This window comes from Glycine max, chromosome 8, assembly GCF_000004515.6.
Source record: "Glycine max cultivar Williams 82 chromosome 8, Glycine_max_v4.0, whole genome shotgun sequence".
NCBI classification, from domain to species: domain Eukaryota; kingdom Viridiplantae; phylum Streptophyta; class Magnoliopsida; order Fabales; family Fabaceae; genus Glycine; species Glycine max.
In genome coordinates this window covers 41,319,823-41,343,551 of record NC_038244.2, presented here as the reverse complement: position 1 = coordinate 41,343,551, position 23,729 = coordinate 41,319,823, and the positions used below count along the sequence as shown (strand labels likewise).

General features: G+C 30.8%; 3 protein-coding genes across 3 annotated transcripts; 2 read left to right on the top strand and 1 right to left on the bottom strand.

Moving 5' to 3' along the window:
- Window positions 1-1,401: 1,401 nt before the first annotated feature.
- Window positions 1,402-2,963, top strand: LOC100499882 (uncharacterized). Its single transcript, NM_001250433.2, is given in 4 exon segments — window positions 1,402-1,533; window positions 1,661-1,740; window positions 2,419-2,528; window positions 2,625-2,963. Coding segments are annotated over 4 exon segments (363 nt in total). The 5' UTR covers window positions 1,402-1,454; the 3' UTR covers window positions 2,719-2,963.
- A 7,255-nt stretch (window positions 2,964-10,218) lies between these two features.
- Window positions 10,219-15,346, top strand: LOC100810811 (TMV resistance protein N). The gene is made up of 5 exons (XM_006585964.4): window positions 10,219-10,834; window positions 11,066-12,164; window positions 12,387-12,665; window positions 12,777-13,559; window positions 13,917-15,346. Exons 1-5 carry the CDS (start codon window positions 10,341-10,343, stop codon window positions 14,955-14,957), a joined length of 3,696 nt encoding a protein of 1,231 aa, XP_006586027.1. The 5' UTR covers window positions 10,219-10,340; the 3' UTR covers window positions 14,958-15,346.
- A 3,547-nt stretch (window positions 15,347-18,893) lies between these two features.
- On the bottom strand, window positions 18,894-21,782 carry LOC100810284 (protein FEZ). The gene is made up of 3 exons (XM_003530653.5): window positions 21,361-21,782; window positions 20,750-21,054; window positions 18,894-19,882 (listed from the first exon to the last, which is right to left on the bottom strand). Exons 1-3 carry the CDS (start codon window positions 21,542-21,544, stop codon window positions 19,130-19,132), a joined length of 1,242 nt encoding a protein of 413 aa, XP_003530701.1. The 5' UTR covers window positions 21,545-21,782; the 3' UTR covers window positions 18,894-19,129.
- Between the last annotated feature and the right edge of the window lie 1,947 nt (window positions 21,783-23,729).

Genomic DNA, 23,729 nt, shown 5'->3' with positions numbered 1-23,729 from the left:
AATGCGAAATTGAAGTTGATTTGGGAACTAAAAGTATAATTTTGCCATAACATTAATGAGATTACTAACTAAATAATTTTGTGTAATTATATTTTACTTATACGTATACATATATATTTTTTTAATTTGATTACATTAAAATATGTTTTATGAAAATAATTAAATAAATATCTTTTAAAAACATATGATTAAAAATGTCATTATTCAAAAAAAATATTTAAATTAATAATTAAAGATAATATATATATATATATATATATATATATATATATATATATATATATATATATATATATGTATATATATAACAATAATGTACTTTTGAATATATAAATAATATATGTTTATTTTGGGGCTTACTATATTTTTTCTATTTTTTAAAAATCTTTAATATACATTATGTTGGATCAAAATCTTTGAGCTTATTTTGTATTGCCACTTTTATTCCTTATGTCAAATAACAACTTTAAATAGTAACGTAACAATCAGTTAATTCACAGTGTAATAACTTGTACGTGATGTAATCAAGGAATAAGTATAACAAGATAATTAATCATGTATAATTTTTTTTGATAAATTATATTTTCAATTCATTGTTACTAGGCGTGGATACAGGAACCAATCCATTTAAGGTTCAACTTACAAAATTCACGTTTTAGATAGGTTGGATAATTTTAATTTACATGTTCAAAGAGTAATTCAAAAAAGTATAAAATTAGAAAAAGGAAAAATTGACCTCATTTATGAAGCTAAAATTTATCACATTAAAATATATTAACATTTTAAACATAAAAAATCAATGCTAACATCTTAAATTAAATATCAAAATCTTAACATAATAAATTAAAATAATTACACATTAAATTTAGGCAGACTAAAGGAATAGTCTTTGGATAAAACTCATTAGGTTTATTGGCTTAATGAGATGATTCACAAATCTGTAACCCAATATCATAATTTGTCACACTTTTTACTTATTTGATATTTAAATTTAAAATTTTCATACTAATTTGTTATACCCTCATATTTTGAGAAACTAAAATGAATATTTATCTTATTTATTACTTTTAAATTTTTATTTTTGTCATTTATAAACTATTTTTTATCATTATTTTATAAAAAAATTCAGGAGAGAAGATGATATTTCAAATGAAATTAGTAACCTTATAATTACTTTTTTTCCCTCTCACGGCCATAAAATAAATTATAAGAACTTAAATACATTAATAGTATCACTCAAATATTTAAAATGGTTTCTGAAGTGCTACGTGTGATATTCATGACCGTCCGATACTCATCCACGAGATGGCGATGATGTTCTCATCGCCCTTAGATTTAGGGCGCTGCAGAAACACTCTCATTATATGTACCTCAGCGCGTCCACAGAAACTTTTTTTTTCTGTTTGCCGTGGAAGAGAGAAACCCTAGGGTTTGGAAGAAGCTGATCGGAGAAGATGGTGCAGCGTCTCACCTACCGCAAGCGCCACAGCTATGCCACCAAATCCAACCAGCACAGAGTCGTCAAGACTCCCGGTAAATAAACTCTCTTCGCTCGCCTCACATCGTCGTTTATTCTCACTCACGGCGCGTTGTCGTTTTGCGCCGCCGCGAGGGCTCCAAAAATATATTTTAATGTGCGGTTGCTGATTGTTGAATGCAGGTGGCAAGCTTGTTTATCAGACCACGAAGAAGAGGGCCAGCGGACCCAAGTGCCCTGTCACTGGAAAGAGGATTCAAGGGGTATGTATGCAATTTTGAAAAAAGATCTTTATAATGCTGCTTTTGTATGTGATGTGCATAATATTTGAGTGAATTTGGAAAAGTCTGTAAAAAGTAAATGTATTTTGGAAAGATTGGTTCTTGCTTGTGCTTTTTTTTTTTTTTAATGTAATTGGAATTTTGAAATTGTTTAGTGTGTGGATGAACTTTTTGATTGGTTAGATCAGGATGATTTGCTGAGTTAGAGAGAATTTATGATGTGTCATGTAATTTAATAGATGTTTTGGTGGTATCTGGTAGTTAAAGGTAAAATGCACACATAAGACTCAAGGGTTATTTTCAAGTCTTAAGGTAAAAGTTGCCAAAAAGTTAGCGCCTTAATAGTGAATGGTGTTAGTCGTGGTTTTTAAATTGTGTGGTTGTAATATTGCAAAAAATTGTAACAAATGTGGTCAATGGAACTGCAATTGGGGTCGTGGAGTTCCCAAAAGCCTTAACGTTGAAATTGTGGCCGTGGACTGTTTTTTATTGACTTGGTTTTCCACTAAATTAACGTTCAAACTTAACATTTGTCTTAAAAGTTAAGATTATGATGTTCAAGGTTCCTACAACTAGATTTTTCTTTCTATGATTGGTAAAGGATTATGTATGAATGATACACGGTATAACATAATGGTTATTAATGCTTGGCAATTGCAGATTCCACATTTAAGGCCAACAGAATATAAGAGATCAAGGTTACCCAAAAACCGAAGGACTGTGAACCGTGCATATGGTGGTGTGTTGTCTGGCAGTGCTGTTAGAGAGAGGTTTGTTTTTCTCAATCTTCTTAATCTACAGTATGTTTAATTTTCTTTGTGCAAATTGATGGAGTACCTTGCTTACTTTTGTCTCTGGTTCTGTAGAATCATTCGAGCTTTCTTGGTTGAAGAGCAAAAGATTGTGAAAAAGGTATTGAAGATCCAAAAGACAAAGGAAAAGCAAGCTTTGAAGGGCTGAGTTTTGAGAAAAGTGATAAAGATCTTTTTGGAGGGATTTTAGGTTTGGGTGATTAATGATTATAGTAATGCATGAAATTTGTTAGAGCTGTTTCTGTGTTAATTTTGTGCTTATTTGGCTTTTTAAAACTCATTCTAGTGCAACTGTTAACTTTGTTGACAACTCCATTACGATACAGTTTTGTATGTCACCATTTTCTCTTGCTGGATTATTAATTTTCTCTCTGCATATTAGTGCTTTGCTCCAAAACCTGTTGCAGCTAGAATTCTGCTTTGTCACTGTAATTTTACTGAATATCCATTGGTTTTTGTAGCTTGAAATAACATGTTCTCTAATACTGATGGTTTTTTGGAAAGCAAGAACTAATATCTTTTACAGATGCATGGCTAGTTTGAACTTATATGGGTAAGAAGATTTTGTTGCACACTCGCACTACAGAAAGAGTAATTTGAATGTGGGAATGAATGAAATGACATTGCATAATATTACAAGAGTTTTATTTGCATTTTACTCTAACAGAATGTGGGTGTGTATAAATTCATATGCGGGATGCATCAACTCCATTCTAGGATGAGTTAAATATGATTTTTCCATTGACCTTGATGTTTGACATTGTGTAGGAATCATGATGTCTAAGGTTTAAATTTGAGTCTCATTGAAGCTAATAGAAGTAGCTTTTGCATCAAAATTACATTTAGTCATCTTATTTATTTCATTTATGTCAATGGTTTTTGTTTCATATATATGTTTGGATGGCCATCTTTTTTTTTTTTATAATTATTATTCAAACACAAATCTAACGATTAAAATCAATTTTCTAATGTTTTTATTTTATTATTCAAACAAAAACCACATGATTACAAATTCATGCTTAATTTTACAAACACATTATATTCAGAACACGCACTACATCTGCACGTTTTTTTTTTTTTTTTTCAAATAGCATACACCGTGAATGATTTTGTTGGTTAAACCAGTCAGCTTGAAGGCTTAAGTGTGGATATTTACAGACGCCGACCATGATTCAGAAACAGATTTCACTGGTTTAACCTATGACAAACGACATACCTCAATAAAATATACCTCCTTGCATTTTTTTATTATTAAATTTCTTTATCTCGTTTCCATTACTCCTCTTTTCCTCCACCTCTCTCTTTCTCTACCATCGCACTCTCTAAACTTAAACTCAACAAATTAATTTCAATAGTGGTGAGCCCAAACTACCCAAATTAGAGGGCTGCATCTGGTAAAAGAAAGGATGAATTTGCGTATCATATTATTCATTCCAATATGCATGACTATTCCTCTCCAAACCACCGTCACACGACATTGATTTTTTTTTTATTTGTTTTTTTCGTCTGGTCTTCTGGGACTAAGTTGTTAATTCTATCATGAATTTTATTCCTAGCATTTGGCCTAAATTGATTTCTATGATGCGATCTCAAAACCCACGGAGCAGGAAGGAGAGCCCATAACATAAAAAAAGGAAGGGGAATCAAGCAACCCTTTGTGGTGGTATTTTTGATAGAGAAAAAGAGAGAGAAAGGAGAAAATAGATGCAAAGAACTTAAATAGATGCAAAGAGAGAGAAAGGAGAAAATAAATGCAAAGAACTTAAAGAGTAATGAAGATGAGATGAAAAAACAAGATTAAAGAATTATAAAAATGGGGGAGTAATAGAGTTTAAAGAATCATAATAAAGATGAGGTAATAGGATTTAAACAAGATGAAGGGGGATAAAAATAAGGTTTATATTATTTTTATAAAGGATATTTTATTAATAAAATAAAAATGAGAAAGGGAGGGATACTAATTAATTAGAGGAGGTAAATATATCAAAAGTCTTACCCTATTGAAACCATAAGCCGGAGGTACCGCAGGGTGGTTCATTCACTCGTTTGTTTTTTAAATATTAGTCGGAAGAATTTGAATTCATCTTGACTTTTTGTTTTTCTGATGAATAACATTATCCATTATTATTATTATTATTATTATTATTATTATTAATTAATCTAATAAAATCTGGTTAGTCACAAGTACAGTGTTCCCGCCCATTTTCTTATCTCACATTTTATCCTTTTGTTTTCTGTTTTATTTATTCCGAACCGTTAATAATTTAATTTAAGGCCTGTACGGACACAACCTAATTGCTTATCTACAATACGGTGCTGCTGAGTCTAGCCCGTGTATTATACCAAAATCTGTGTTCATCCCTCAAGTATCAGTAAGATGCTGCTACTTTTTTGTTTATCATTTATGTTTTTAGTTTTGAATAATTATCTTAAAAAAAAAAAGAAATAGAAGGATGAGTCTAATAGAAGAATGTTCCAGAGTCAAGTCAAGACATACAGATGTTGCTGGAGTTTTAATATAAATATAAGGTCAAAATGATTTATTACAATAAGTAGATATTAATACTAATTATTATATATACTACTTTTTGGATTCCAACAAAAAAATTGAATGCAAATTATATTGTAATACATAATATCAGTATAATTATTATAAAAATGCATTTGGTATACTATATATTAATATAAAAATATGTTGTTTTAGGTTTATATAGTACATTTTGAAACAATATATTATAATAATATTAGTTATTATATTATATCATCTTTAACCGTGTGATTATTTGACCGAATGACAAAAATAATTTATCTTTATTTTAATAATTCATAATTATTTTCATCATTATAAATATGTTTTTTTCATCTTTATAAATATACCAAATTCATTTTTCATTTCTGTAAAAAAAATTATTTACTTTTCGTTCTTATACAATTATAATATATTATTTTTCGTCCCTATATCAAGGTCGGGGATGGCAATGTGCGGGGTTAGAAAATTTTGGATTTGGATTTGTTGTGGATTTCTGGTTGATTTTTTTCCTTGATCTGAAATTGGATTGGGTGTTGTTGTGAGATTTGATTATGGTGGTGGGGGTGGTGTTTAGGGAAGAGAAGGTGGTGCGTGGTGGTTGTTTGTATTTTTTTTTATTATATATAATTTGCCAAATTATTTTAAAATTAAAATAAAAAAGGATGTCGATGTGTCTAAACTTAATTTCGAATAAAAAAATAACACATAAGATAAATTTTTTACAATGACGAAAAATGAACTTTGTTATATTTATAGAGTCAAAAAAAAATTTGTTCTTATAAATAATGAAAATTATTATTATTTCAATTATTTATTATAAATTAAAATAATTATTATAAAATTAAAATTTTTACTATGTTATGTATTATCAATATTAACATAAAAATAAATTATATTTATATAAACAATAGATTATCATTATTAACATAAAATAAATCATAAAAATAATAAACATTCATTGCACAGGTCAATTTTTAGATTATGCAGACAATTTAAAATTTTTTACCTGTGCAACCAACTCTGTTGTATCAGAAGAAAATTTGAATGAGAATAGGATTGTTGGAATAAATTACATTACAGATGATATTGAGGTTTCTTCAAATTTCTCCCGGTATAATTTTTTTTTTCTACTTTTACATTAACTTTGTTTAATTGTTTGAGAAATGTTACAGTAAAAAATTTTAATTTCTTAAAAAATATTATCATATACTCTTATAAGAAAATTTATTGTAAATATTAGAATGAATAAATACACTTTTAATCTAATATGTTTTTAATTTTATTTAGTTTCGTCTTATATCTTTTGTTAAAAAAGTTCAATTTAATATTAGCTTAAATATATTGTGTGTTCCTGGTAAGTATAATATATAATTAATTTAATTTTTTAATCATATTTGATAAAGTAATATTTATTTTTGTTGGACATTAATTATATTATACCATCAAATATTAATTTTATATTAATTATATATTATATTTAATAAATACTGTAATTAATATATTTTTAATAAAATTTAATTAAATAGAAAATTTTTAATATCATTTAATGAAACATTTAATAACATACATGATTTTAAATATATTTAATGATATATAATAAGATACCATGTTATACTTTGTCTAAACAAATTTCAGAATCAAAGGTTGCCTTTGTGTTGTCTAAAATGGCTAATTCAATCATAAGGTTCTCAACATAGTTATCTTTATTGTACTCATTTCTAAAGGTAATGTTTCCTTCGAACATATGAAACAAAAAGCTTTTATAATCTTTTGTTATTAACTTCTTTCATGTATCATGATCTAAGCCTATAGCAAATGCTCCTTGAGTGATCCTTCTCATGAAGATAAAATGATATGGCTTCTTAAAGAAAATATATAACTTCATCATACTTAACATATTTTCATAACACAAAGCATTTGAAGAAGTATGCTTCATTGATTTTCAAGTGCCGATACAATGATTGGTGTGTTAGTGATCTGTCCTCGATTCAGACTGCACAAGGTCTCTTCAGTCTTCATTCTTATGTTGCACATAAAATCTTAAGGACATGTCTTAACATTCAACTTGTTGCTTCTTATAATGCTTTAAACATTCATCTTTTGATGAACCCTCAAGATGTGTGGCTGCATAAATGGAGTATGAGATGTTTTCAACCTTTGTCCTTTGTTGAGTTTGTTGAAATTTTAGGGGATCCTTATAAAATACCAATATAACCACCAGGAACACCTTACGTTAGATTATCAAGAAGAGTTTTAGGAATACCTGAATCCATAATGATTGATCAAACAAACGCAGTGGAATCTGAATTCGTAGGTAATTTTTGATCTATGTATTCTTCTTAGGATCTGTTACGGAACGGATAACCGGCTAACAACGTAACCGGTGGCTTCATGGTTCTTCCTCCACCAGAACCTCTTTATTCCTTAATATGACCTTCGTAACTATTCAGATGGGGAGAAGAAAAACTATATATGACAGCTCGGTATATTGGGGACCATAGTCTTCTTATAGCGTAATTAACCTAATAGGGTTCCCATTATTCTTTAATGGGCCAACACTGACATCTGTTCATTTAAGTCTATATCCTCTGATTTAGTTGTCTAATGGGCTTACTTAATTTGATCACATAAAATAAAATTCACTAAGGATAAATAACTAATATGATTATCTTATAATGTTAGCCCACATTAATGATTGGAATAGAAAATTCCAACAGAGTTAACTTCCTTCAGTGCATATGGAAGACAAGATGTTTCCTTGAGGTGCATAGATGGATCCTTCCGATCTACTTTTTGAAGTTCACTTCTTATAGTCATTTACTTAATCATTCTGATGTTGGAAGCTCTTTTAGCCTATACTTTTATTTTCAGTGTTAGGCATTGTTGGTTGATAATTGTCTTAGGAACATTATTTTAATGACCATTTTGTGGGAAATTATGTTAATATTTCCATACATTTAAGCTTGTTTGGTCTTATTCATAATTAAGTTTAGAATAAATTAGAATAGCTTTAAAATAATTTAAATGTTTGATTTTTCATCTAATTTTAATTTATTTTGTTGTAGAAATAAATGAAGAAAAAAGACAATTGGTGTTGGGATCTAATTCAAGCATTTTCAAAGGAAATTTTCACGGCTGAAGAGGTCAAACTTGTTAGGCTCAGTGCACACCTTAGGCTTAACGCGCACCTCAGGCTCAGCTTGCAGCCACTTGAACCAGTGCAACTTTTGTATGCCTGCTCAGCAAGCAAGTGCATGCCAAGTGCACAACTCAATTACACAAAAACGACAGTGCAACGTGTTTGACTATATTTAAGCACCAATAATATGAATAGAAGGAAAATTTGGCTGGGGAACTATCTAGGGTTTTAGGTTGCAGCTGGGAAGTTCTCCCTTGCCCTCCATGGCTTCCTTACCATTTCTCATCATCTTTTTCATCTATTTTCTTCTTTTCTTTTTGTAGTCATGTAGTTAGGTTTACTTATTTTGGGGTTGAATTGTCATTGGAAAATGCTTTTGAACTTAGAAATGGAGAGGAACACGTAATAGATTTTATGTCTAGGGATGGAGCAAAGCTTGTTAGTCATCTTTTAACTCTTGCTCTTAAAGCAAGTCATTTGGTTAAACTAGTCAAATGATTGATAGTTTAGTTAAGGAACATAGATTCTTTCCATCCGGGGGATTGATGTTTGAGTATTTTTGTGAGTTAATGATAATAATTGGACTTTAAACTAGATTGATGACCTTTATTTGCATAAGGAGGTGGTTTAGTGAAATCAATCCCAAGTCTTTTATCCTCTATTATTTTACTTCTTTTTATTGCACTCCATGTGTTCGTAAAAATGTCAAAAATAGTTTTTTTGTTTATTTATACTCTTGTTATTTACATTTCTTCAATCCAATCATTATAATTGTTGTTTCCAAAAGCCATAGTTAGTGAACATTGCTATTTTGTCGAGTATTACGCGAGTTATTATGGATATGATACTCAAACTTCTTGTTTTATATTATTTGCACAACTTGGTATGCTTGTCAAGAATTCAAATGAGCATTGGTGTCTTGCATTTTTCAAAGGTCAATCTTAGAAGGAAGCTCTACTCTTCACCATGCAGATAGGCCTCATGTAGTCTTCTAAGACTTTTACTCTAACAACATTTCCGAGCTGGTTCTGTGCATATCAGAATGCTTGCTCATAAATATTTTTCATAGACGTTTAACACGGAAATACTTAGAAGAAATGTTAGTCATCACACAATTTTCATATTCCCTACAATTTGCATTATTATTGATTTGTCATAATTAAAATCAGATATGTGAATTCAACAAAAATGGCCCTATGAAACTAATGATTGGATGCAATTGTTATACATTTTACACATTCAAATATTAAATTAAATTTTTTGTTTTTACAAGGACTAAATTGTTACCACTTTATACATTTAGAGACCAAAATTGTCATTTACTAAAAAAACTCAGGGACCCAATTAAAAGAAAAAAAAATTGTGGACCTAATTAAAAATTTGATAAAAATACGAGGACCCACAAATTAATTTAACTAGCAACATTTAAATTATAACATTATATGAGTTAAACTAATAATTTGGTTCCAATAATTAACATTTGAGTCCTATACATTCATTTAGGAATCAATTCTTGCATGAAAAGGGACTAAAACTGTCATTCTTTAGAAAAGGATCTAATTACTAAGAGTATGTTTAGTTTTATGATAGAAATTATGAGAATTGATTTTGACTCTAGTCAAAATTAATTTTATAAAAATATAAATGTTAGATATTAATATAAAATTGATTTTGTCTTAAAACCTCAATTTGATTAGAAGTAATAAAAAGTAACTAGTGGTAATATGTTTGAATCAATGTTTGCAAAATTAATCTTGAATAAATTGATTTTCAAGTGAAATAATTTATGTTCTCTTAATTGTTAATAATTTTTCTGTCTTAATCTTCATTCTTCAAGAACAGGTGTCTAAAATAATTTATGTTATCTTAATTAAATTATTCATATATTAGCTGCTGAATGCCACAAGTCAAATAGATGTTCACACTTGAAGTTCAAGGAAACTTCGTGGATATTACATAACAAGAGTCATATCGTACGCTACCATCAATTTGTGATCTTCACTTATTGTTTGACTCATTACAGCACCAAACAAAACACTTACATAATCTTCACAATAACTCGTTCAATCAAGGTTTGTTGTTTCAGTAGTTATCATCTATCATGACACAGCAATCATGTTCCTCTTCTTCCACATGTGAGTGGACTTATGATGTGTTCCTCAGTTTCAGAGGCGATGATACTCGAAGTGGTTTCACTGGAAGCCTTTACAAGTCTCTTTGTGACCAGGGAATCCACACCTTCATGGATGATGAGGGGCTCAGAAGAGGGGAAGAGATTAGACATGCTCTTTTCAAGGCAATTCAGCAGTCAAGAATTGCCATTGTTGTTTTCTCTGAAAACTATGCTTCCTCAACTTACTGTCTTGAAGAGCTTGTCATGATCCTTGAGTGCATAATGAAGAAGGGTCGCTTGGTTTGGCCGGTTTTTTACGGGGTGACTCCGTCTTATGTGCGACATCAGAAAGGTTCTTATGGGAAAGCATTGGACAAGCTTGGAGAAAGATTTAAGAATGATAAGGAGAAGCTGCAAAAGTGGAAGCTTGCTCTTCAAGAAGCAGCTAATTTGTCTGGTTCACATTTCAAACTCAAACATGGGTACTTAGCTGTATTTGATTCTTTATATATGTTGATTCTGTTTTGTTTTTTTCTTTCTTTTCTTTAGCTGATATATTCCAGTATGAATTGAGAAACTAAAAATTAGGAAAATAGACCTTTACAAATCTAAGGATCATGACAAAGATATAATGAGATTTGAATTTGTGAATGAAACTGGGCATGGATTTGATGCATTTGATTTAACTTTATATGTATTTTGTATTTGGGTAGGTATGAACATGAAGTTATTCAGAAAATTGTTGAAGAGGTGTCCAGAAAGATAAATCGTAGCCCTTTACATGTGGCTAATTATCCAATTGGATTGGAGTCTAGAGTGCAAGAGGTGAACTCACTTTTGGATGTTGGATCCAATCAAGGAGTAAGCATGGTGGGGATTTATGGAATTGGGGGAATAGGGAAGACCGCTATTGCTTGTGCAGTGTACAATTTGATTGCTGATCAATTTGAAGGTCAGTGTTTCCTTGGTGATATCAGAGAAAAATCAAAGCATGGCTTAGTAGAGCTTCAGGAAACAATACTTTCTGAAATGGTTGGGGAGAAGAGTATCAAGTTGGGGAGTACTAATAGGGGGAAGGCAGTATTGAAAAGCAAGCTTCAACGAAAGAAAGTTCTTTTGATTCTTGATGATGTTGATAGATTAGAGCAATTAAAGGCACTTGCTGGTGATCCTTCCTGGTTTGGTCATGGCAGCAGAATCATTGTCACGACAACGGATAAGCATTTGTTACGTGTACATGGTGTTGAAAGAAGGTACGAAGCAAAAGGATTGGATGATAAAGAAGCTCTTGAGTTGTTTAGTTGGCATGCTTTTAAAAGCAATGAGGTTAGTCCAAGTTACATGGATATCTCTAAGCGTGCAGTACTTTATTCCAATGGCCTTCCATTGGCTTTGGAAATAATAGGTTCTAACTTAAATGGTAAAACAATGCCTGAATGGCAAGCAGCATTGGATACCATTGAAAGAAATCCAGATGAAGATATTCAGGAAAAACTAAAAGTTGGCTATGATGGTTTGAAAAGAAATGAGAAGGAAGTTTTCCTTGACATCGCTTGTTTCTTTAGAGGCTCCGATTTGAAAGATGTCACAAGTTTATTGTTCCAAGGTCGTGGTTTCTCTCCCGAGTATGTTATTCGAGTGTTGATCGATAAATCTCTCATAAAGATTGATAAATACGGTTTTGTGAGAATGCATAACTTGGTAGAGAACATGGGTAGAGAAATTGTTAAGCAGGAATCACCATCAGAACCTGGAAAACGCAGTAGATTATGGCTTTATGAGGATATTGTTGATGTTTTAGAAAATGACAAGGTATGTGCTGTATTATTTTTTTCTTTTTGCACTTAGATGAAACTGTTTTGACCAGTATGTTCTAGAGGGCATGGTTCTTAACTTCTTTCTTAAATTTGTGTTTATAAAATTTGTTAACAATTGGATAATCTGCTTTATGACTTGGAATCTTCTCTAAATATGTACATGATATTCCCAACAACTAATGTGTAACTTCTTGTTATTATTCTTTTGGCTTAAAAGGGAACTGATACAATTGAAGTAATCATGCTACACTCGCCAAAGAATAAAGAAGTACAATGGAATGGAAGTGAGCTCAAGAAGATGACAAACCTAAAATTACTATCTATTGAAAATGCTCACTTTTCTAGAGGCCCTGTGCATCTCCCAAATAGTTTGAGAGTACTAAAATGGTGGGGATATCCTTCACCGTCTTTGCCACCTGAATTTGATTCAAGGAGACTTGTTATGTTAGACTTGTCCAATAGTTGCAATATAATGGGCAAACAACTCAAATTCATGGTATGCACAGTTGATCTTTCATGAAATCTTTTGTTTGTCTTATATATTTATATTCATAAACTGCATTTGGAAATTTCCAAAACTAATAAGTTTTCAATTTTGGCAAACCAGAAGTTCGAGTCTTTGAGCGAAATGGTTTTAAGAGGTTGCAGATTCATAAAACAAACACCTGACATGTCTGGAGCACAAAATTTAAAGAAGCTGTGTCTTGATAACTGCAAGAATTTAGTAGAAGTTCATGATTCAATCGGGCTTCTTGACAAAATTACATGGTTCACTGCTGTTGGATGCACCAATCTAAGGATTCTTCCCCGTAGCTTCAAGTTAACATCACTTGAACATCTGTCTTTCAAAAAATGCTCAAATCTCCAGTGTTTGCCAAATATATTAGAGGAAATGAAACATGTAAAAAAACTTGATCTGTGTGGAACTGCTATTGAAGAATTGCCATTTTCTTTTAGGAAACTTACAGGGCTTAAATATCTAGTGCTGGACAAGTGCAAGATGCTTAATCAGATCCCAATAAGCATTCTGATGTTACCGAAACTTGAGAAATTGACAGCCATAAAATGTGGACGGTATGCAAATTTGATCCTTGGTAAAAGTGAAGGACAAGTAAGATTGAGTTCATCTGAGTCTTTGAGAGATGTTAGATTAAACTACAATGATTTGGCACCTGCCAGCTTCCCCAATGTGGAATTTTTAGTGCTAACTGGCAGTGCTTTCAAAGTCCTTCCCCAATGCATCAGCCAATGTCGCTTTCTCAAGAATCTAGTTTTGGACAATTGCAAGGAGCTTCAAGAAATCAGAGGGGTTCCTCCAAAGATAAAATATCTCTCAGCAATAAACTGCACATCATTGTCTCATGAGTCTCAAAGCATGTTATTGAATCAGGTAAGGTTTCTTACTCTTACACAACACAACACTCCCTTAGATTTCATGAAATTGCACAAATCTCTCATGCTTTTTAAACGTTTACAACAACTTCCTTTACATGAGGATACAATGTAATGTTTTTTAAATAATTAAGGAGGTTAGTGCAATGTATAAAGGGTGTCAGTATAATGTTTTTCAAACAATTAAGTAGATTAATGTAGGGGCAGAAACAGGGCATTTTATGCATTTTCACAAAACCTCAGGGGTCAGTGTAATTTAATTTACTCTTTTATTACTCTCACAAACACAGTTGTTAAGTACTTGTTCTTAACTGTTAAAACTCATTATGCTTTTTCTATATATTGTGGCTAACAGAGATTACACGAGGGTGGTGGCACAGATTTTTCCCTTCCAGGAACAAGGATACCGGAATGGTTCGACCATTGTACTACAGGACCATTGCTGTCTTTCTGGTTTCGTAACAAATTTCCAAGGATGGCTCTAGCTGTTGTTGGAGTTTTGGACAAGCAGGGAAGCTTTCCCATGTCAAGATTCCACTTGCTCATTAATGGCATTCAAAAGCTGCATTGCCTTTTCACCGCACAATCAAAACTAACCACGTATCATATATTCCTGTCCGATGTGCAGCTGAAATCCTACAATGGCGAATTGCAAAGTGTGTATGGGGAGGATGGGTGGAACCATGTTGAGATTTCATATGTGAGACCAAGTGCCTTTCCACATTCATGCAGAGCCAAGAGAGGAACCATCAAATTGATGGGGGTTCATGTTTACAAGCAAAAAACAAGCATGGAGGGTGTCCGGTTCACGAATCCTTGGTCTCCAAAGAGATCATACAGCGAAGTTTCCAAGCCTAGTTTGAAAGAAAATTTTCAGTCACTGGCCAAAAGAAGCCGTGGATCACAAGGCATGGAAATTTGTGAGGCACCACGCATGAAGCAGCATGAAGTGAATAGTGGTTATCACAGTGTATCACAGAGACTATGGTTAGAAATTTGCAGCATTGTAGCTCCTGCAGATGTTAAAGTCCTAATGTGGAGCATTTGCCAAAATGCTTTGCCAACTTTTGAATATCTTTTCAGGAGGAAGCTTGTAAATAGTCCACTCTGCCCCATTTGTGGAACAGAACCTGAAACCGTCGAACACGCGTTCCTGTTTTGTCCGTGGACACGACCCCTTTGGTTTGGAAGTGATTTCCAGTGGTGCATTGATGCCAAAACAGTTCAAAGCTTTCAACTTTGGCTTTGGCAGAAACTAGTGGAGATTCAAAGGGTATATCAAGAAAATGCCAACCAAGTATCTGCTCAGGTGGGAAGTATTTGTTGGGCTATTTGGAAAGGAAGGAATGAATTTATTCTTGAAGGAAAACCTGTCAATCCATTGATTTTAAGGTAAGGCATCTCTGTGTGTATATGATGAGAATGAGGGCTATATTTCTTTTAACGAGATTTGTAGCTTAAAAAATTGGGGTGTAAAAAGATGATATCACCCTTGATTTTTTATTTATTTGAATGACTTTTCTCTAATGGTAAAGTGGGATTGTTTTTAAAAGATACTCAAAATAATGCCGTGCAATATGAGATTATGGGCCATGGATAAATCATAAATCATGTATATCATATTGCTGTTGCTGGTCAAAGCAGTGAATCTGTGAGGATCGATGGGTGGCAGTGTGTGTGGTGATTTTCTTTTTTGGATTATGGGTACCAACTTGTAGTGCTATTGGAGTGTATTTGATTAAGTTTACTAAGAGAAGCAACACGAAAATGTCTTACCTTTGTTAAGAACTTCAAGTACTTGAGATGAGGCAAAAAGCTAGAGAGGAGAAAGGGGATACTTATATGTTTATCTGGTATAAAATCAAATGATAAGACGATTACTGAAAAAGAGAATCCTTGAGTACCGATTGATGCTTCATAAATGGATATACACGAGTCATTTACTCTTGAAGAATGAGCTCCAAGAAAAAGGAAGAGGTATTTGTGTAAACTTTAAAACTTGTGCCTCTTGACTACTATAATACAATGTTATGATCCTTTTGTTTTCAATAGGTTCAAGAAACTTAAATGCTAAGGTTGTTGTTAAGAGAAAATCTACCATAACAGAAGTAGAGAATGAAATTGAAAAGATGGTTGGAGAAGGTAAAGAAAGAGCTAAAGCTGTGAGAGCATTTGATGTTTAGAGCAAGAGGAAAAACTAAGTGACATTGATTTCGGGGGTTATGAATGACAGCATAAGACTAGGGTATTGAATGTAGGAAGTAGGAGACAATTACTTGCATTTTGTCATATTAGGCCTCTTTAATAAATTTTTCCATAAGCACTTGCAGGAGAAACAAAATAAAAAAAAGGAAATAAATCTTTTTTAAAAATTAAAATTAGTTTATGTGCAAGTTTTTAAAGAAACTAACAGAAAAAGCTTCTACTGATGAGAGTTGAGTTGTGACTCTCAAAGATACTACATGAGTAACTCAACTCATTGACCACATCCCAACATCAAAAACTCGAATTACAATTCTATTAACTAAACATATTTTAATCATTTTCAGGAATCTTGATTTTATGAAATCCACTGTTCTAGTAATCATGATTCTTGGATATGAAAAAATTTATTTCCTATCAAACGCCTAAATGCTCCTATGTAATGATGAAATTAATAATATTTATCATTTTATACATTTAATAATTCACAAAATTTATTCTATATAATTATACAAATATATCCGGTGCATGTCAATAATTGAGATCATGAGTGGTCAGAGTATGAGTATGTTTCAGAATCTGAACTTGAATACGAGGTCTCATCACTGTCTTCCTCGTCCAAAGTTTCTGCCAATAATGGCCACGAACATTCTAAATTATCATCAGGATCATGCTTCTTCCTTTTTCCAGCTAATCTATTTTCTGAGTTGTTGTGCCAATGGTTCTCTCTCTTATTGTTTGTTCTTCCCGGCGATCCTTCAACATTTAGAGACCACTTGTGACCATGTCATAGATTAGGTGTGTTTGGATGGGGGCGTTTGCAAAACTGTTTTTCAATGAAATTGATTTAGTGAAGTAATTTATGTTTAGATATTTTACCTGAAAATAAATTTGATGTAAATTTTAGAGTAATTTCTTGAACTCAATTCCAAAAACAACTTTTTTTATCAATCATAGTTAAACCGAGGTTTGGAGATAAAATCAATTTTACTCGACAATTATCAAGCATTGCACTTTATGTGATATAATAAAATTTATGCAAAAAATTAAATTTAATTATAATATCAACCATTTATTTTGAATTATTTATTGTTATTGCACTTGTCTCAAAAGTACTCCCTCACAATTATAAGATTGACACAAAGGTCTAAGATTCCGATGCATTCACAAAAATGAAAATAGTATACTAATTAATAAAAAAAATTATCTTATACAAAATTTTCTAGAAACTTGAACCAACAACAACCACAAACTATAAGCAAAATTAATCTTTAACTTGTCTTTTTACCTAACACTACCTAAGTAATTCTAATATAGAATATAGGCTTTGGGATGTTTGTCTCACGAACTCTTATTGGATTTTCTCCAAAATGTGAAGATAAAATATAGATTCCCATGTTTATTAGAAGGTAATAAAAAAACATTCCTAGATATAATTCATTCCTGAACTTTAAAGACATTCCAAAAAATTAGAAGTATTTATCAAACATCTTTAATGGGATAACATTTTCAATAATAGCATTTACAGGAATATCATTCCCTGAAAATATAATCAAATCCGCAAAACAAAGTTCCTCTATGCATGGAGTCTCCCAAGTGGCGGTTATGAGTAGTGGGTATTCCCATTTTTTTTTTTTAAATCAAAAGGTATATTTCATTTCCATCATAGTATAATTAGCAATACAATACAGTGAGGCATAAAGCTGAAACCTGCAGGGGACTAGCATGGAAAGAGGATGCCCAAACTAAACTATGAATAATCATGTTTTACTTGTCTCCTTACTAAGCCAATCTTAACATTTGACAAAAAAAACTGCAATATCTCTTTGTTTACTTATCATTATTACATGATCATTTGATGTAATATCCGTGCATTTTACGGGTTTATTTAAATATAGAAATATAATTCTAATATGTAAAAATATATTAATTTTTTTTATTAATTTATAATTATAAATAATATATATTAACTATCAATCTTGATTAAAATTGAAATATATTAAATATTGTATTTTTAATAGTTTGCAATTTTCTAATTTTGCACAATAATACGAATGGTAACACTTTTAATAGTTTATCTTTTAACAATAGATTATATAATTAAAGGTAATGCTATTAGTTATTTTTGTCGTTCTTGCTCAAGTTTCTATGATATTTTGTTAATCCGTAAGTTGTTGTGTTAAAAAATAATTATTGATTTCAATAATTGATATTGTTGTTTATAAACGATTGATTATTAATTTCCAAAACACATGGATCAACTAACATAAAATTATTTCAGCATAATAGAGATATTTGATTTGAATCATAGGGTATGTACGTGTGTTACTGATCATATGTGATCGACTCAAACAAAATTATTTTCAATAGAAAAACTAATTATAGTCTAAAAAAAATTGTTTGATTTAAAATGTTTTTTCATATTGCTCATCTTCTTTAAATTTTGGATATGCATTTTGATTGAATCATTCATTGTTTTAAATAAATATTAGTTTGATATTTTTATTTTATATTAGTATTATTCTATCACCAATTTCAATAAAGTATCTGTCAAAGAAAAAAGCATTTGTTAAACTCACATTTTAAATTATTTACCTTACCTAAAATAGTTAGTGTCAGTAATTCTTAATAATAATTATTAATATTTGCACGTAGTGTTTTCATTTAGACACATATAGATAATGATATGCATTTGTGTGACCTATCAAGGGCTTACCTTCAAGCCTAATCTTTAGATTAATTGAACAAGTTTGACCTACGTATTTTTCAACTTAAATTTTGCAAATTTGTCATTATCTTTTAACAAAAAGTTCATTAAGGTAGAGACAGAGAAATTATTAAAAATACATATAATAGTATTAAAAATCTATTACGTTTCATTTTACTTATTGAGATTAGTAGTGAAGCAATACATATAAATATATAAATAAAAATAAATAAAAGACAAAACGCAAAATCTTGTAAAAAAAAGAAGACAAAACGCAATTTAAAAATGCAACATTTTCTTAATCAAACAGAAAGGTTTACCAAAATTTCTAATAATTTTTTAATTAAGTATTTATTATATATTTCAATTCTATTATTTTATTCATTTTTAAAATTATGTATTGTTTTAAAACTTCCACATTACTTCTAAAATTCTTTCTACAAACATTTGAGTTCACATCTTATCTCAAGTTACAAATTGAAAAGGTTCAGAGTCCTAACAAAAAGAACTACATGCATATGAAAATTGAACAGAAATCCAAGTCCTACACTATAGCTAGCTAATGTCCTTGTTTGTTAGAAGCTACAAAAACAATGGCTTCTAATTTATGTAAATTGGACCAAGTATAACTCTTGGTTGTAGATTAACTAGAGGGTGCATTACAAGGACAAAGATGAAGCATCCCAAAGCATATTTGGCTTCCATGCATCGCCAATATTGAATGGAAACCCAATGGATCGCACTGTCTCCAATTGTTGGTCACCAACACGAGGCACCACATTCACATTAGGAATCTTTACCAACACATTGTTATCATCGTGGTTACCAAATGTCCCTTGCATGTTGTCACGTAGTAATGGTATTTGGTAGTCATTACCATGCTCTTGTAACACACCAAAGTTTGTGGTTATTATACCCTCAGAGTTCTTACTAAATTCTCCAAGAACAGAAGATGATGTGCTCAAAAGCAAGGAAGAAGCATCCATTGAAGATTTAGCATTGGTTGTTGTTGAAGTTTCAAGAGGAGATGAGAATATCAAGCCACTGGTAAGAAGGTCTCCATAATTTGAAAAGGGTAACCGATCTAAAGATTTGTAAAGCATTAATGGATTCATAAGTGGTTTGTTGTAAGAGGCTACAACATCTAAAGGACAAGGAGTGGTGCTAGTAGTAGTTGATGAGTGTTGTGTGTCATTGTGATTGAAAGTACAAAACTGGCTGGCTAAGCTAGTTTTCTTTGTGAATGGCATGTTTGCTTGACAAAATTGGTTGATGTCTCTATGATCAGTAGTTATCATATGATCAGAATTAGTAGTTGTGGTTTCAGGTAATGGTGAGACCCAAGAATGTGAGAGAGCTCTTTGAGCTGTAGCATTGGTTTTCTTGAAGATCCTGCAGATTGCCCAGGATTCCTGCAAATTAAAGGTCAAAAAACAAGATAATATTAATTAATAAGTCAAAGAAAGATACTTGCAATCTGAAATAATGATATGTATAAAAACATTGATATGAAGTAATCACATTCTTGTAGCTATAAATACTTTCAAAAAATAATCCTAATTTCGTATCATATCACACTTTTATAAACTTAATAGAAAAGAGTTCTAGGTTTCAGAATATGAGTGAACACTTTTCTTTTCTATACATTCTATTCACACCTATCATTTATTTAATTATTTATTCTTATAATATCATGACACATATTATATATACACTTATATCTTTATTATTTTATTTTATTAGGTATTAAATACAGTTAAGGTCTAACAAATCATTTGTGAAGATTTCTTTTTTTACTCTCTAATTTCTTCCCTCCGCATATCAATTGATTTGACATTTTATCAAAATTGTGAAGAGAAAGGTTATATGAGATAAATATTTTTTCTAATTAAGGATAATGATTTGTGAACACTAAATTCTAGATAACAACTAAAGAGAAAATTAAAAACAAAAAGATATAAGTATAATAGATAATATGCTGTCATAAGGAGAGATTAAGAAAAATAATAATTCTTAAATATTAATGAAGTGTTGGAAGACATTAAAATTTCACATATTACTATTCTTTTTCTTTTAAAAAGAAAGATATTTTCACATTACATTGTTAGAGATAACAACAACAAAAAAAAAATAATAAATACCATAGATGATTTAATACAAAGGAAAAGAGAGATCAGAGACAAGTTTAAATTGAGTATAAAAGTTATGAAGTGAAAGGTTGTTTTTAAAATGGGAACTTGGGTTAGGAAAACATTGTAATTTTGAGAAGTTTTACTCACGTTAGCAGGAATAGTCTTGTCCATGAACTTCTTGAGGGATGAGGGTGGGTGAGTGAGAGATGGTAGTCTAAACTCATGCATCATCCAATCAGTTTTGATCCCTTTGGCAGCTCTTCCTTTGTAGAACACTAGAGATTTCTTCAAACCAATGCACTTAGAACCCTCCGAGGAATAGATAGGGCGATCAGTCCCTGTAGCTTTCCAGAACCCAGCTCCTGTTACCCTATTTGGCCTTGCACTGTTCCTGTACTTTCTGTCTCTGGGGCAGTAGAAATACCACTCTTTCTCCCCAGTGGTGGCCATTTCTACACATCACAAGCATAGAAAAAAATGACTAATTTCTTAAGATACTTGGTACCAAAAAGGTACTATAGTTTATAAGAAAAATAGGTTACAAACTTACAATTATGCAGGAGTATAAAGTCATTTTACGTTATTATCTAATTACAAATCACTATATATGATAAATTTATTAATTTTACAATAATTTTCTTAAAAGACACAAATAGTTATTTCTGTTTAACTGATAAACTATTTTATCCTGCGGTCACTGTATAGCTATTAAACTTAACAGTTTATACATAAATCAAGCAAGCTTGTGTGTTTCTTACTTGGAAGATCCCAAGGATCATACTTGTAGATATCAAGCTGCTTGATGAGCTCAATAGAGAGAGGCCTCTGCTGAATCTTTCTCTTAAGGTAAAATCCAACAAGCTCCTCATCAGTTGGATGAAACCTGAAACCGGGTAGCATAACCTCATCTAGTTTCTCACCATTATCATTTCTCTCTTCCATGTCTTAAACTGTTTAATAATTCTTCTAGAAGCAAAGCCTAATCTTATATATGTTCAATGAAAGAAATAGAAAAAGAGAGAGAGAGACCCTTGTTGTGTCTCCTCAAGATTTATAACCAAAACCAGTGAAAAGAAAAGAAAGAAACAAGCTAAGAGGCTGAAGGTGGTTAATGTACGGGTTTGAAGTAATTATTAACCCTAAAAGAAGTGTACTGTGAGGTGGTGTTTGAGAAGAGTTGAAAAACAAAGGTGTGAGTGAAGTTCACTCAATGTGAAGAAGCCATTATATGCTTCCTGAGAAGGGATCTGCCTCCGAAGGTTCAGCCGTCTTTTGTGGTGACGTTTATAGAAGTGTGTGTTTTGCTTGGTTTGGTTTATTGGTTTGGCTCATATATTACAGAAGAAGAAGCAAAGGACAAGCTCTTAAAAAGAGAACAAAGTACTATACCAAGAAACAAAATCTAAGTCATGAATATTTTTGTGATTTTTATCAGAAAGAAAACCATTTTTTTTGTGATTTGTTTAATTATGACCTAAAAGGTTGAATCTCAAGAAACCGCCAAACTAGCAGCATATGGGGATTAAGATCAAATATCCTTAATTTCAACCTATTAATCCCTCATGAAATTAAGTTTTGGCTTATCTGCTACAAGCCAAGACAAAGCAAAGTTCCCAAGAAAATGAAATTATTTTATTGCCTTGTGTTTGAAACTTTTGAAACTTGATTTGGAAACGTGGGCCAGAACCAGATTCCAAAACACTGCTCAAATATAGAATTCAACAGAAAATTCTAGTTAGACCAACTTAAGATTATATTATTGGTTTCAAGGCTCCTCAGAGTCCGAAAATCCCGTTTCTATTCCATTCCCCGGAGCTTCTATTCCACTGGTTTTGTCAGAATGAAAAGGTTTAATACTGAAAGCATTAACTAATTGATTAATTATTTCGTTAATGTCTAATTGTAGATAACAACAAGCGGACGTGTGATCAAAGTCTAATGTGGTTGAGGGGACCGCTAGCATTTACTAGCAGGAATATATTATTAATTAACAAATTCTACCTATCAAACACTATATTTTTTTTTCTTAATTATTTGGTTTATTAGATGAAAGAGATTATGATTAATCTAAAATTTGATCGAGATATAAATAAAATCTAATTAAAAATTAATTATTTTCATCGAGTTTAATCTTTGATAAAATAATTTTTTATTAAATTTTATTTACCTTTCCGTTCATCTTCATAATAGTTTGAGTTTCTTTCTCCAAAGAATATATCAAAGGTTAAGAAAAAAAAAGACTGTATACTTATATCATATACTAGTATTTTTTTAGCTACAATATAATGTTGTGTTGATATACTTTAATATAAAGAAAAAGTTGCATTTCTATACTCTTTATGCTATTCAGATTTATAATTAATTTATTTTGCAAACAAATATTTTTGTTAACTTTTAATACAAGAAATTTATGGAAATTACTATTTTATGATGAATAATATCAGGCATGCATGGCAATAAAAACTAAACTAATTGATATCTGGTCAATCTCACTCCAATTTTGATGAAAAAAAATCTATTTTAATTTGACCGGGTGGGGATCAAGCTTTTCAGACTTTGGGAAGCGGGTTTGGTATGGGTATGTGACTCCCTACCTCATATTTGCCTCGTTTTATATATTTATAATTATTAATAATATAGTTATATATTTATTTATAATTCAATTATATATATATATAATATGTAATTATTTTCATATTTTATTGCTTATAATTATTTTTATAGTTAAATCAATAATATAATAATTATAATTATAATACTAATTATAAAAAAATTAAAAATTAAACAGTTAAATAATTAAAATATAATTTAATTCTTAAATATATATATATATATATATATACATATTTATTCTTTATTAAATTATATATATTTTTTGAATTAAAATGTAATCAGTAAATTAATATATGATTTATTTAAAACATATGAATAAATAATTTAAAAAAATGTGAGATGAATATTTTCATAGGTTTTCCCAAATCTAATAAATTTAATGGAAATGGATTTAAGTTTCATTTTTTCACCTCCGTCTTTTATAAAACCAAGCGCGTCCAGCCTTTTGAGGGATGGGGATAGGCAAACCTATCCCCGAACAACCCCATTATCATACTAATATGTTGACATATAT

Bases quoted from the DNA above. Each gene is read 5' to 3' on its own strand.
- LOC100810811 (XM_006585964.4), top strand. From the start codon at position 10,341: ATGACACAGCAATCATGTTCCTCTTCTTCCACATGTGAGTGGACTTAT. The intron at 10,835-11,065 runs GTACTTAGCTGT...GTATTTGGGTAG, and splicing joins CATTTCAAACTCAAACATGG to GTATGAACATGAAGTTATTC. The intron at 13,560-13,916 runs GTAAGGTTTCTT...TGTGGCTAACAG, and splicing joins AAAGCATGTTATTGAATCAG to AGATTACACGAGGGTGGTGG.
- LOC100810284 (XM_003530653.5), bottom strand. From the start codon at position 21,544: ATGGAAGAGAGAAATGATAATGGTGAGAAACTAGATGAGGTTATGCTA. The intron at 21,055-21,360 runs GTAAGAAACACA...TGTGATGTGTAG, and splicing joins TGATCCTTGGGATCTTCCAA to AAATGGCCACCACTGGGGAG. The intron at 19,883-20,749 runs GTGAGTAAAACT...TTTAATTTGCAG, and splicing joins ACAAGACTATTCCTGCTAAC to GAATCCTGGGCAATCTGCAG.